This window comes from Phalaenopsis equestris, unplaced genomic scaffold, assembly GCF_001263595.1.
Source record: "Phalaenopsis equestris unplaced genomic scaffold, ASM126359v1 Scaffold000921, whole genome shotgun sequence".
In the NCBI taxonomy this organism is placed as follows: Eukaryota; Viridiplantae; Streptophyta; class Magnoliopsida; order Asparagales; family Orchidaceae; genus Phalaenopsis; species Phalaenopsis equestris.
In genome coordinates this window covers 180,818-195,322 of record NW_018165360.1, presented here as the reverse complement: position 1 = coordinate 195,322, position 14,505 = coordinate 180,818, and the positions used below count along the sequence as shown (strand labels likewise).

Sequence of the window (14,505 nt, the reverse complement as noted above, 5' to 3'; positions counted from 1 at the left end):
GTTTATCAAAAACTCGATAGTAGGGAGACTCATATTTCAATTGTTGAGATGGTAAGCGATTAATGAGATAAACTGCAGTAGATAAAGCTTCAGTCCAAAATTTAGCTGGAACAGAAGATTCTATCAGTAATGTGCGCACGGTATCCAATAGATGTCGATTTTTTCGTTCAGCAACTCCATTTTGCTGCGGTGTATAGGGACATGACCGTTGTGAAACGATCCCTTTGTTCTGAAGAAATGCTTGAAACTCATGAGACATGTATTCACCGCCATTGTCAGAACGTAAGGTTTTAATGTGAGCGGAGAACTGAGTTTCAACATATGCTAGAAATGTTTGGAATACAGTAAATACTTCTGTTTTGGCACGTAAAAAATAGATCCAAGTAAATCGACTGTAATCATCAATAAATGTCACAAAGTATCTATATTGAGCATGTGAATTAACAGGTGTAATTCCCCAAACATCACTATGAATAATGTCAAAACATTTATTGGCACGACTGCCTGAAATTGGAAGGTAATGTCTTGCTTTTTCCAAGTTTACAAACAGAACAATCAACTACTAAACTCTTATCTGTATAAAAAACACCATTTTTATGTAAATGCTTCAACACCATATCATTTGGATGACCTAGTCTTTTATGCCAGATGTCTGCCTTATTCTCAACAACTAAAGATGCTAATGAAATATTCTGAGGAACAGAAAATTGTAATGGAAACAGTCTGCCCACTTTAGGCCCCTTCGCTATCACCTTCCCCGACACCTGATCCTGCACAATACAACCATCACGAGAAAAATGTACTTCACAGTTATTATCCACAATTTGACCAACCAAGAGTAAGTTACTAGATAATTTAGGAGAAACCAAAACATGTTTGAAGGATTGAATATGTTGAGTACCAGTGTACGGTCGTTGGTTATGCAATAGCTCAGCTGTGCTAGTCATATGATTTGTGGCGCCTGAATCAACAAACCAAGGAGAAGTAACTGAAGAAATAGTTTTACCTTTCCCTTGAAGGCCGAGAGCAGAAAATGCAGAGAGAATCATCTGTTGAACCATATAGGGTGTGACAGTTGATTGATTATTGTCAGCAACAGTAGAAGTCGAGGCAGGATTGTTAGATACCGTGGCATGAAGTGCTTGTGGTTTGCGATTTTGGGGTCGTGTTGGGCACTATTTTCACAATTTTGTGCAATATGACCAAATTTCTTACAGTTGTAACACTGCACTGGCCCTTTCTCTTTGGTCTTAGCAGCATATGCAACATTAATTATTTCTGATGATTCACCTGTTGTACTGATAGTAGCTTGTGTTGCCAATCTTTGTTCTTCACGCAGTAATTGCCCAAAACAAACATCCAGACATGGAACCGGATCTCTGTTCAGTAACCCAGCTCGAGCAGTTTCAAATTCAGGTCTCAGTTTCATTAAGAACTGATCACGACGACTTTCTTCATGAATGGCTTGAAAACTGGCTAAGTTCTCCTTTGATACTTTAGCATAGATAATACCAGTATATTCGCTCCATAAATTTAAAAAACCAGAATAATATTGCTCGATTGAAAGATTACCCTGACTAAAATTACTCATGTCAAGTTCCAATTGGAAGCGTTTTGCAGAATTATCTTGATTATAAACACGCTTCAGATATTCCCACATTTCTTTAGCTGTGCCAAAGGATCGTAAATTGTTCACCATATGAGCTTCAATAGATCCCAAAATCCAGGAAACAATCCGTGCATCCTTTGCTTCCCATTGACCAAGATCTTTTGTCTCAGTAGGGGCTGGGGTAGATCCATCAATATGACCCCAAAGCTCATTCCCTTTTAAGAACATTCTAAGTTGAAATTCCCATGCGGCATAATTTTTTCCCGTAAATTTGATAACTATGATTTCAGAAGACATTTTAAAAATAAATAAAATTCAAATCAAGGGCTAGGTTGGTAGATGCGAAGAACTTCAGGCGAGGTACGAGACACAGCAGAAGCGAAGATCGCAGAGTGGATGCAGGATTGGGATTGTCCAGAGATGTCCGCTGTCCGCACGGTATCTCTGAATGCGGGATGCGAAGATCGCGGAGCGAATCGGTGGATCGAGGCACGAGACTCGGCAGATGCGAAGATCGCGGAGTGGTGCAGGACGATCGATCGAACGATCGGGACAGATCGATCGCGGAGCAGATGCAAAGAACGAAGATCGAACGAGCGGCAGATGCGACGATCGAACGAGCGGGAGCGAACTGCAGATATCTGAAGATGCCGCACCAGAGGAGAAGTCCAGACCAGAGCGAGCGGAGCGAAGATGTCCGGAGATGCCGCACCAGTCGTAAACTCAGCACCAATGGTCCGATCGAAGGCGATCGGCTCTGGTTCGATCGAAGGCGATTGGCTTGAAGCAGCTGTAGAACTCAATCAAAGCGGACGAAGATTCCGCAGAACTCAAAGATAAGAACGACCTCTCCGGCGGTGAGGAAGCTGTCGAAGATGCCAGACAAATATAACAAAAAACTAAAATTTCAAGGATTCAAGCTCTGATACCATGACAATATTTTGAGTAAATAGGCTGAATGCCTTTTCCTTTGCTTTCATTCCAATAAATAGTAGTTTGTACAATCTATTTTGGGTACATAATATTCAGTATAATCTAATTTAAGTAACTTAATTAATACATATTCATAATCTAAATATTCAGCTAAAAGGAGAGAATCCGTGCAAATATAATATTTCCTTCTTTGCATTATTGCGAAGAAAGAAACTCTTTATTATGATTTCTTTTATTCCTGATTGATACACAGTAGGCACAATTATGAAATTTTGGTACTTGTTTTATAAAATATTTTAACTTCCCTTGATGTTTATCTTTTTATGAAGTCCTACTTTATCCTTCAATTAACAAGTATTCATGTTTTGTGTCCAAAGAAATTAAATTAATGTCATTCATACATACCATACGATTCCTATTTATTTACATATCTAAGACCTAAATCTTAACGTTTATATTTTTGACACTCAATTTTTTTTTATAACATAAAAAATACCACTATATCTAACTTCTAAAAATGTGAAAGATGCTTGTTCAAGCATGTGTAAATTGTTATATGGGGCTGTTTGGCTACAATGAGGATTTAACTCAAGTGGGATTTAGTAAATCCTATAAATCCAAATTCAGTAAATCTTAAGGCAGTTAAATACTTGAATCTATTTGGTGTTATAGAAGTTAAAGCTGATTAAATCATGAGAAACTGTTTTGCTACTTTTTTCGGGATTTAAGTTTGATCAATTGTATTTTAATATTATTATTGATGATGAAATTAATGTAAGTAATGTTCAAATTATTTTTTAATTAGTAAATTATTAAACTAATTTAATATAATAATTTATGTGTACAAATAATTTCTTTTATTTATTAGTATTTTGTATCATGTAATATCAGTTATGAAGACTAATTTAATTTTGAATTAATACATTTGCCTTTAATGATTATTAATTAATTAATCGATCATTTTTATAAAAAATTATTAAATCATAATTAATAGAAGATAATAATTTGATCAATTATCGACTAATAGTTTATTAAATTGATTTTAAATAACAGTTTTAATCAAGTTTTAAACCTTCTTATCCTTTCTTTTCTCACCTGCCCAAAATTGTTTAACATAATTTCTTAATTAATCATCTATTAATAATTTATAAATCCAATCAATCATAGAATTTTTTAATAAAATTAAATTACAAATAACATTAATTTATTCACATTAATTATTTTTATTAATTATGTTTTTTTATTAAGTATAATTTAAAAGTTATAATTACCTTCTCCCTAGTAGCATATTCCTATCCTGTCCTCGTATTCCTCCTGATTCCTGAATGCCCTTCTACATGAAAGCCTCATTGAAAACAAATCATGAAAGTCACCACATGTGCTTGACTGCGGAGGCTTTTGAAACCATGTCTTCCTACCTTCACATCAACTTAAAACTCTACAAGAAAAAAAAAAAAAAAAACAAGTAGTTGCAATGGGTGCGTGCAGGCGATGAGCGTGGGAATATTCTTTTTTCTATCATTTTGCCCTCTTCGTGCACTCCAGTTCTCTAAATCTCATAAATCGGCCTACCAATTGGATTTATTACCAAGCGGATTTGTTAAGTCTGGGATTCACGGAAATGGAGGAGAAATGGGACTTAAGATTCTGGTGAATTTAAAGTTGTCATTTTAGCTGTTTGGCAGGATTTAAACTAAATCCTGTACTTAAATCCTGCTCAAACCCTGCTACCAAACACCCTCTACATTTGAAAAAAAAAATCTAAGTTTAGGTGTTAGATGTGTAATTACATAGGAATTGTGTGATACCTATGTAAATGTTCCATTAAATCTTCTTATGAAAGTATATTCATCGACGTTTCTTAGGTATATCAAATTTTATATGGATCCAATCATATTTCAAAATTATAAATAAAAATGCATTTACCTTCTTCCAAATTCCTTCAAACCAAACTGTCCCTAAATGTAATTGTTAACTATTTTGTTATGACTAATGGTTCATATATACTTATTACTAGTAAAGTTTTTTGTCAACAAGTTCTTTAACATCATGCTTGCATTTTTCCCTCTTTTCAAACTGTTAACTAAGAAAATAGTGGAAGCCCCTTACCATTGCCTTACTATGGGCAAAATGCTTTTAGTGCATCTAATTAAAGCTTCATTCTCTTGGAAAAGTAGGTGAAGTCCCCTTTAATGCCCCATCTACCACAACACAAAGAGTTATTGGCATCCCTAAGTCCTTATCATGCAAAACTCGTTGGTGAGAGCTACCTTGCCAGAAAAAGGCCAGTTTTTGAGTGTACGGACGTGCAGGTAAGCCGAAAGATTCCAAATTTTATTTATTTTTAAAATTTCCAAGTTAAATTTGGTATTTGCATGTCTTGTGCTGTGACATTATCGTGATCTTTTCTTTTAAATTCTGTTTTGCTGTTTTATTACATTTGTAGATTGAAGCTGCCAAAGGTTTCTTAGCGGTCCTAAGGTCTTACCTTGATTCTCTTTGCTCAAACCTACGATCTCACACAATAACAAATGTTCAATCCAATGATGACAAGGTTTGTTTCTCTTAAATACCCAAAATGTTTATTGGTATTTTTTTTGTAGAAGTTAGTTGAAAGCATGCCATCTTTTTTGGGGCTGTTTGGGATCAATGTTTTTTGTTTTTTATTTTTATTTTATTTTGTATATAATTTGATGTGAAATAAAATATGTTTGTTGGTTATTGCTGTTTTTAAAAGTACTAAAATACATATAAGTTGTCTAGATTGTTTTTAAAATTAAGTTTATTTATATAAAAAAAAAGGAAAATCAAAACCTGTAAAAAAAATACTATAAACAAACATTTTTAAAAAAAGTAAAAAAGTAAAAAAGTAAAAACAAAAAAACTATCATACTGTGAATGATCCCACGGCCGTTAGCCAGTTAGATGCTTCATATGCTAGATTCCTCTGTTAGTCTTTATCAATTATAAGTGATCTCATTGCTTTGCGCCTGAGAAACTTTTTTTATTTTTTGGTCCTGCAAAACATTTTCATTCAATTTATAAGTTGATCAAGCACATCACCAGCATCATTAGTCTTTTCAAAATTATTGGTGGTGTCTACAAGGCAAGAGTAAATTATTTCAACCTTGACCAAAAAATACAAAGTGTTTTTGTTCTCCCTATTTTTGTAGACTTTTAAGTGATGAAAATTATTGAATTAGAAGTGAGCTAAATATACTTTTTAAATTTCATCGCACACTTATCAGACTGATTAATATTTGTTGCTCATATATATGCTTGTTCAGGTGTCTTTACTTCTTAAAGAGAGTTTCATCGAGTCATTTCCAAGCCGAGACAGACCCTTTATGAAGGTATTGTCTATCCTTATACATTATTCTGTTCTTTGAAGAAAATTTATTTCTTGGAATGATCACATTTTGCATGAATTATTATAATGGATCTGTTAAGCACAAAATAACTTTTTGTTTTCCTCATTTGATTAACTCTTCACAAGTATGAGACTGTAGTATAGAGTTTATTACTCGAGTAAATTTAAGACTCTTATAAAGCAGATAATTATTTGAACCTTGTTTATTTCACTTTAAAGAATCTGAAATCTTATTTTCATATTTCTTCTCAAAATTAAACTATTTTAAAGAGAAAAGTACACAATAATCCCCTGGCTCTCTGCAAGGGGAAATATTTGCGTACGTAATACGCACACAACTCTGCGTGCGTACTTCATTAACCCCGCAATACCCCCGTAATAACTTATGAATAACATCAAAATAGAACTTGCGAAGGTTATTGAAATGTTATTATGGTTATAGGTTATTGGAATTAATACCTCAATAACCTCCCAATAACCTCTTAATAACCGCGAAGCCGAGGTTATTGCGGGGTTATTACGCACGCAGTTCTGCGTGCGTATTATGTACGCAAATATTTCCCCTCTGCAAGGGGTTATAATTCCAGAGTCCATGAAAGTGCTAATATAGCCTCCAGATTTTTTTAATATATGTTAAAATAATCCTTATGAAGAAATATTTCAACCCCAATTGAATGTCTGTGGACTCATTTGACATTTTTGTAGACATTAAGATTAAAAATCAATGAATTTTTTTTTCTCTTAATTTAAATCTAAGTTAATGAATTATTTGTAAATCTGAATAATTTTACTTTGTTTCATGTATGCGCAGTTGCTTGTGGACACCCAACTCTTCTCTGTACATACAGATCTTGTTCTCTCCTTCTACCAGAAGGACTAAAGATCACCAGGAAAGAATCTGGTGACAACATAGAAGATTAAGTTATGAACAATTTAGTATTAAATAAGACTTACAGGTTTGTCTAATAAACTAGTACTAAGTTCAATACCTTAATTAATTCTTGTATATTTTGCTTCCAAATTATGAAGGGTGGAACATTATTTTGTATGAGAGAGTGTGAAAGAGAAGGTTTTGTGGGAGTTCTTTTGGTGTGCTGTATTTATTATTATTATTATTAAGAGAAAAGAAAACAGCTGTTTGCTGCTTTAAGATTAGTGTTAGAATGTGCTTTTTCCCCATAATTTTGAGTGCTTGATAGTTTCTAAGCGCCTATTTGCTTTTGTGAAGGTCTTTTGCATAGAAATTTGGAGCTTTTCTTTATTCCATTCATTAAAAATGCTCATTTTAATTATTGTTTTCTAATGTTATTATAAAAACATGCAGCTTGGGTTGTAATTGAGTTTGTGTATGATGTGAATTGGACTTGGCTTAATCATATTCAGGAACAATATGCAAGTAAAAATTATTTTTGAAATTATATTGCTATTAAATTATTGCATATTATTACTAAATATGAATAGTTAAGTTATTGTTAATTAAATTTATTTTAAATAATAAATCACATATAATATGAGTTATTATTTAAGCTTTAATTTTAAATTTAATTTAAGTTTGAATTTAATTTTTATGTTTAGGTTTAGCTCAGTTCTAAGTTTAGTTTAAATTTCTATTTTAATTTGAAATTAAGCCAAAATTTATTTTAGTTTAGATTTTAATTGAGTTTATTTTAAGATTAGTTTAGATTTTGAATTTAGATTTTTTTTAGGTTTGGTTTATTTTAACTTAAGGTTTGTTCATTTTAGATGTTTAGTTGATTTTAGATTGTTTAGGTTTAATTATCTAATTGATTTTGGTTTATTTCAATTTTTATTTAATTTAAGTTTGTGTTTAACGAATAGATTTTGATTTTGTTTAAATGAAGTTTGAGTTCGATTTAAGATTTTAATTTCAAATCTGAAAAATTTTAATTTTGAATCAGTTTTAAACCCAATAAGATTTGTGATGATTTTAAAATATGTTTAGCTCATATTAAACCGAAGAAGCAAGACAATAGGAAAGGTCAGGTTTGACTTTGTGGGTCCCATAGAGGCACCTTAAATTTAAGTCTGAAGATTAAGCTAACTAAACTTGTCCATATGGTAAGTTAAGAAATCTGTGGGCATCTAAAATTGTCATTGAGCTTAATATTAAGCATCTAAAATTGTCATTGAGCTTAATATTAAACATTTAATAAATTAATTTAGAGTGTGTTTGAGGTAGTTTATTTGATGCGGCAGCGCTTTGAAAATGACACCTCACCGTTTGGAAACTATGTTTGAGTAGCTTATCAAAAAACACAATTGATTTCTTACATTGAATGCAGAACACGAGTTGAATCACGCGGTCCGTTTTTTCAGATAAGCACAAGCTGCCCCAATAAATGAATTTAATTGTGAATATAAATAAAAAAATAAATTTGAATGTGTTTATATTTGCTTTTTTTAATTTTAAAGAGTTTTTATAAAATATTAATTTTTTTTCTTACTCATTTTAATAAATTTAATTGAATATTAATCAAAATCGAGTTTGAGTTTTTCATTAAATACATTTGTTCATTTACAATGCTATATGTGACTCAGTAGTTGAGCGTTTGAATTCGAAATTTTTATTACTTAATGTTTATTTCATTTATTTTTAGGCTCCAATTCAAGTTACAAATTTTGTGATTTATTGCTGATCATTTAAAGAATATTATAACTAAAATCATTTTTAAAAAAAATCATTCAGCGATAAACAAGTAAAACATTTTAAAATAAAAATCAAGGATTTTTTAATGGCTTTTTGAAAAATAATTTTAAATAACACAGTTTATATGTGATGATACTGATGCAAACAATTATTAGTATAATCCATAAAGATTAAGAATCTAATCTACGTTTTAAATGGGTAAGTATAGGTTTTAAGGGCGTTTATGTGAAACGGCTGTCAAGACCTTTGTTTCCTTCGGTGAAACAAAGGAGCCCAGGCAATTTTTAGAAGTTATAATTGATGATAGAAACAATGGCTAGAAACTTTCTTTCAGTTCATCTAAAACTAAATCGTGAGTATTGTAGGCGGATACTGTGGTGATAACTTATTGTAGAAGTCATAGTTAATAACCATAACAGTAGTTGGTTGCGGGGGTTATAGATGGTTGCTTCAGAAGTGTCGGTTGGCCATAGAGGTTGTGGTCGGGAGTGCAGGAGTTGAGGACCACGTAAGTTGTATACGCTATAATTGCGAGTTGCAATGACGCCCATTGTGAATCACATAGGTCATAGTTGGTCACGTAGGTTCTAGTGGTGAGTAGTAACAATGTTTGTAGGTCGCGAGGGTTGGAGTTGGAAGCTGCACGAGTTGTAGACTCGCAGTCCATAGTTAGTCACGTTTGTCGTAGTCGTGAATAGTAGTGACGTTTGTAGGATGCGGAGGCTAGAATCTGGAGTTGCAGGAATGTATTTGAGGAGCTTCGTTACACCGTCTTTGAGATACGTTGTTGGACCAACTTTAGGGTGTGTTGTTACACCGTCTTTTGGAGTCAACCTGATGTTCAGGATGATGCGCCACTTCGCAAGTTGTTTTGTGATTCCACAACGTCAGTTATCACTTTACATGGTGTTTCGTCGTAAGGAATGGATCGTGGTCGATGCTAATCGACGGAGGCTAGTGAGTAGTGGTCAACGACGGACAATGAATGGTGGTCAGCTGCAGACTTTAGCTCATTCTTCAAGCTTTAAGCTCTTTTTCAGGTTTCAAGCTCTCCTCCTCCCCCTTACCATGAGAGGGGTTGAGCTCTATTTATGTAGTCCGTCTACAATTAATGAAGAAATTTGAATAACTATGATCGGACAGTCCGGAGAGATTCCCTCAAACAGTCAATATTTGATGGATATTTGAGTGTCTTAGCAATGTCAGAATTGAGCTTGTTGGATAGCGTCTTGTTGAGACGCTCGATTTGACCATAAGTTCACCTGATTCAAAATTTGTTTAAATTTTCAAATATGCTCGGAAAACTTCCAAAAATGATTTAATAGCTTGATATGACTTTAATTTGATCAGATTTAGCAGTGTACTTAAAAAAATATACTTCGGCATAGTGGTAGAGTTTTATGAATATATCACGTCGATTTTGTGGAACTAGTTTGTAATTTTGCTTGTAAACTCGCGCTAACATCAACACTTCAAATTCTCCCACCACAAAGAAGCATTCTTCTTGAGTTTGAAGGTTGTGAATTAATGCTCTTATCTTGAGAAATTTATTTGTACTAAAAAAAATTGTTCCACTAGTTGGAGTCAATTGATGAACTTGTTTGGATATATGTTACAATCAAAATCTATTAAATAACCTTTACTCCAAGCTCCTAGCTTCTCCTTTAATATTTCATGCCAAATTATTGGGGCATTGGTTCATCATCATTGGAAACTTCCAGAGGGAAGTGATTCACTTCATCCCCTTGATCTTACGAGTCAGCATTGTGCCTATGGGTGGCATCTTTGGGTTGTCTCCTTTTAAAGGTGGATATTGTTTGGCAGTTTAAGGATTTCTCATTGCATATCCTTTATAATAAGCTCCTACACACCTATTTAGAGGTCTCTTCTATACGACACTAGTAATTTTCTCTCGGTCAAAGTTCTGGTAGTTGTCGAATTGTAGATAAAAAGTTAGTTGAGTTTAGAATTTTGATAGAATGTGTCTAAGTGAATTTTGGGTAAAGATGGAATGGTTGAATTTTGAAAATTTAGAGTTAATTTTAAGAATTGTGATAAGAATGATTTAGGCATAGTGGCAAATTTTTTGTTATAATTTTATATTTGAGACCATAAAAGACAAATGTCTAAACTTTTTGGGTTTATCGGTCTCTGAAACCAGATAATATCATTCTATGACTCCTAAAATTTATTTAGATAGTGGCTTTAGCTAGTAGATGGTGGCAAGATAGTAAGGTAAGGGGAAAGTGGGAGATCAACAATGTTAAGATGTGGATAGGAATCATTCATCAGTTGTCCTAACTGAAAAAAGTTAAAATAACTCTAAAATCATGATGTATAAGTGACAAGGAGGTTCCATCGCATGTTCTTATGAAAGATATATAAATACCACTTGCAAATGGAAGAGAATACAACATGTATACATGTATGTATACATGTATGTATACATGTATGTATACATGTATGTATACATGTATGTATACATGTATATACATGTATGTATACATGTATGTATACATGTATGTATACATGTATGTATACATGTATGTATACATGTATGTATACATGTATGTATACATGTATGTATACATGTATGTATACATGTATGTATACATGTATGTATACATGTATGTATACATGTATGTATACATGTATATATATGTATGTATGTATGTATGTATACATGTATGTATACATGAATGTATACATGTATGTATGTATGTATATGTATATGTATATATATATATACATGTATGTATGTATGTATGTATGTGTATGTATATATAATGTATATACATATATACTGTTGACCTCACTTTTGGTTGAGGTCTAGAAATTTCTTTAGTAGCCTAGGGCTAGCCATAGGACTTTCCTACTGACTAGTCTTAGAAAACTAGAAAAGGTACCCTCACCATTAGAAACTCAAAACTCTTCTCTTTACTCAACTTGAAGTTCCACATATTGGTCCTAACCTCTAGTACTTAGTAGGTAAGATCATTATAATGGAACTCAAGGAGAGTTCCTATAGGACTACTTGACCTTAGGATTGATCCTAGGTGTTGATTTGGAGCTAAGGTACACCATACTTTCACAATACCCTGGCTAAGACCAATATATGGGGACCCAAAGTGGAGATTTCATTGGTCCATGACTCATTCAAAATGGTTCTCTACCCAATTGCACTTGAAATGCCCAATTTGGCCTTTTGCCCCTAGGCACCTCCAAATTACCTAACTGCCCTTGGGACCCAAATTTGGCCAAAATTCCCAAATATTTCCAAAATACCCAAAACTGATCAAAACTCATTCCAAACACTTTGAATACATCCAAATTTGCCAAAACGGACAAAAAATTCCAAAAATGGCTAAATTACCAAAATGCCCCTCCATGACCCAAAAATCCAAAAATTCCAAAAATTCCCAAAAAAATCCCAATAAATCCAAAATATTCCCAATTTCATTTTGTCCAACTAAATCATGGTCCAATTTGGTCAATTTGACCATTTTTGACCAAAACCCCCAATTTGGCCCTTAAAGGCTTAATTTAGGTCTAAAACCAAAACCCATCCAAATCCATCCAAATTGACCATCAAATCAACTTCAAAACAATTTTCATCCTTCATGAAAGTTGTTCATGATGATGTTTTACACCAAAAAAAGAATCAATTTGGACTTAGCCCATGGCTAGCCCAAGTTTGACCCAAACTTAGCCCAACATGCTTAAAATGGGTCAAAAATAAAAAATCCACCAAATTGATTAACCAATTGACCTCAAAATGACTCTCACCCTTCATGAAAGTTGTTCATAATGGTCTCCTACACCAAATAAAATATTCAATTGAGCCAATTGACATGGCTAAACAAACCTAAACCCATTTTTGGTCATATTAGCCCATGACCAAAATATAATGAAAATCAAACTTGGTATTCCCAATCAAGCTTAACCTTAGCTAAACTTTAGACCTTAGAGTTAAGTTAAGTTAACCATGGGTTAGCCATGATATTTATCCCTTAATTAAGTATTTTTTTTATTAAAGAATAAGTTTCATGCAAATTACTCACTAACACTTGACAATTTCCTATGGTGCCATTTTTCTTGCTCATCATGTGCTTTAAACTTCATCTCCAAGCATCTCAACTGATCTAACTCTATAAAAACGCCATGGACATGGCTATGGAAGAGGAGAGAGCTCATGGCAAAACAAGGAAGACCCACCATAGATTAGCAAAATCTCCTCCAAAATATTCAAAATTCTTCTCCAAGCACAGAGAAGAAGGGCTCCACCATTAATTGCCTTCAAAGCCTCTTCTGTGAGTTCAATTTTGAGCTCAAAATCGAGCTCAAAATCAGGGCCCTACTCCAAACTCCACCAAAATCAAATTAACCTTGCACACACCTTCACAAGGCCTAAAGAAGAAGCTTTCCCATCAAACCCCCCTCCCCCAAGCCCTCATTTGTTGTGGAGAATAAGGCCTAACCCCATTTTTGGGATTTCTAAACAAAGCTCAAAGGAACTCTAATTGGTGCTTAGAGAAGCTTCGTTGGACCTCAACAAACATTTCACAAGCATCCAATTGAGGCCACACCTCTTGGACAAAGGTATAGGCCATTTTTTTTTAAATTCGAGCTCGGTTTCACGTATTGTGAAGAAAACTTACATATCATGCTTGATTAACCGTATGGATGTGTAGAGCTAGGTTAGATCTACGATTTAAAAAAAATTCATGTAAATCGGTTGAGAAGCGAATGAGATGTTGAATGAGATATTAACGCTTGAAGGTGGACGGCTCTCGGGATGAACCAGACAGGGACGATGAACGGATGCCGTCCATTCGCGCGTATATCGATCGGACGGTCTTGATCGCGTCGGACTGAGATCTGATCTCGTATATGCACAGCGCGCTAAGTCAGCGCTGACGCGGATGGCGACGGCAAACCAAAGCGCGACACGTGGCATTTTTGGAACCGCCCATGATCCAATCAGCGCGTGGGTTTAAGTAGAAAATTATGGGATTTAAAAAATTCGGAAAATATCCCTAAACTTCAAAAATTCATAACTTTTCATAGAAAACTTATAAAAATAAAATAAAAATACCCTTTTGCTCAGTGAATAGAGGAAAATCATGTGAAACTATTTTCACATTAATTTGATGCATAAATTATTTTTAAAAAATAAATTAGTGTTAGGGGTTTTTCAATTCTCTATCCATATTGGATTACCATATTGACCCGAAATTTTTATATGTTGTAGTCTCTGTCTAGGTGCACAATTTGAGTATTTTTCCAAAGACATAAGAGATTTCTAGACAGAGATCTTAATTTTTTAAGTTTTCATGTATTTTCTATTCCAATAATTATAAAAAATTGTATGTGGCTTAGAAAATTCTTCAAAAACTCATGTAAGTTTTTTATGGTCGGAGTAGTCTTACGAAATAATTTTATGATTTTTAAGAATCAAAACATCACTGTTTGGAGCAAACCTTAATTTGCTTAAAAATTTTAATTTGAAGCACACAGATATTAAAATCACTTGATTTTTATTCTCCAATGTGGGTCATGAGTCAAAAAACTCACCATAAAAATTTTAAAGGATTTGGAGATCATTTAATATTTTTAATTGATTTTTAAAAGTGACCATCAAATTTGAAACTTAAATAATTTTTAAAAATCAAAATATAACTCCAAAAATTATGAAACTTAGTTTTTTGAGTTCTCTGATATCAGGGGGATTTAATAAAAATAAATATATATTTAAAATAAAAACTTGATTTTTAGGTTATTTTCTAATTATTTTTAATAATTAAAAAATAATAAAAAAATCATAAAATATTAAACTCATGGAAATGTTCTAAATTATTTCCTAAACACTTAGGAATCATTTGAATATTTTTCCAAGGTCTAAAAATAAAGATATCTATTTTTAAA

The 14,505-nt window shown here is 33.0% G+C and overlaps 1 protein-coding gene across 4 annotated transcripts in view; it reads left to right on the top strand.

The window, feature by feature from the left end:
* Window positions 1-7,085, top strand: part of LOC110032327 — a 79,818-nt gene extending 72,733 nt beyond the window's left edge. For 3 of the 4 annotated variants that reach the window (XM_020735918.1, XM_020735917.1, XM_020735919.1), the window contains exons 16-19: window positions 4,720-4,854; window positions 4,989-5,096; window positions 5,830-5,895; window positions 6,724-7,085. In XM_020735918.1, the coding sequence (XP_020591577.1) occupies window positions 4,720-4,854; window positions 4,989-5,096; window positions 5,830-5,895; window positions 6,724-6,792 (378 nt within the window). In that variant the 3' untranslated portion in view covers window positions 6,793-7,085. Of the gene's footprint in view, window positions 1-4,716; window positions 4,855-4,988; window positions 5,097-5,829; window positions 5,896-6,723 lie in introns of those variants that run through there. The other variant, XM_020735920.1, reaches the window with a different exon arrangement.
* The last annotated feature ends 7,420 nt before the right edge of the window (window positions 7,086-14,505 follow it).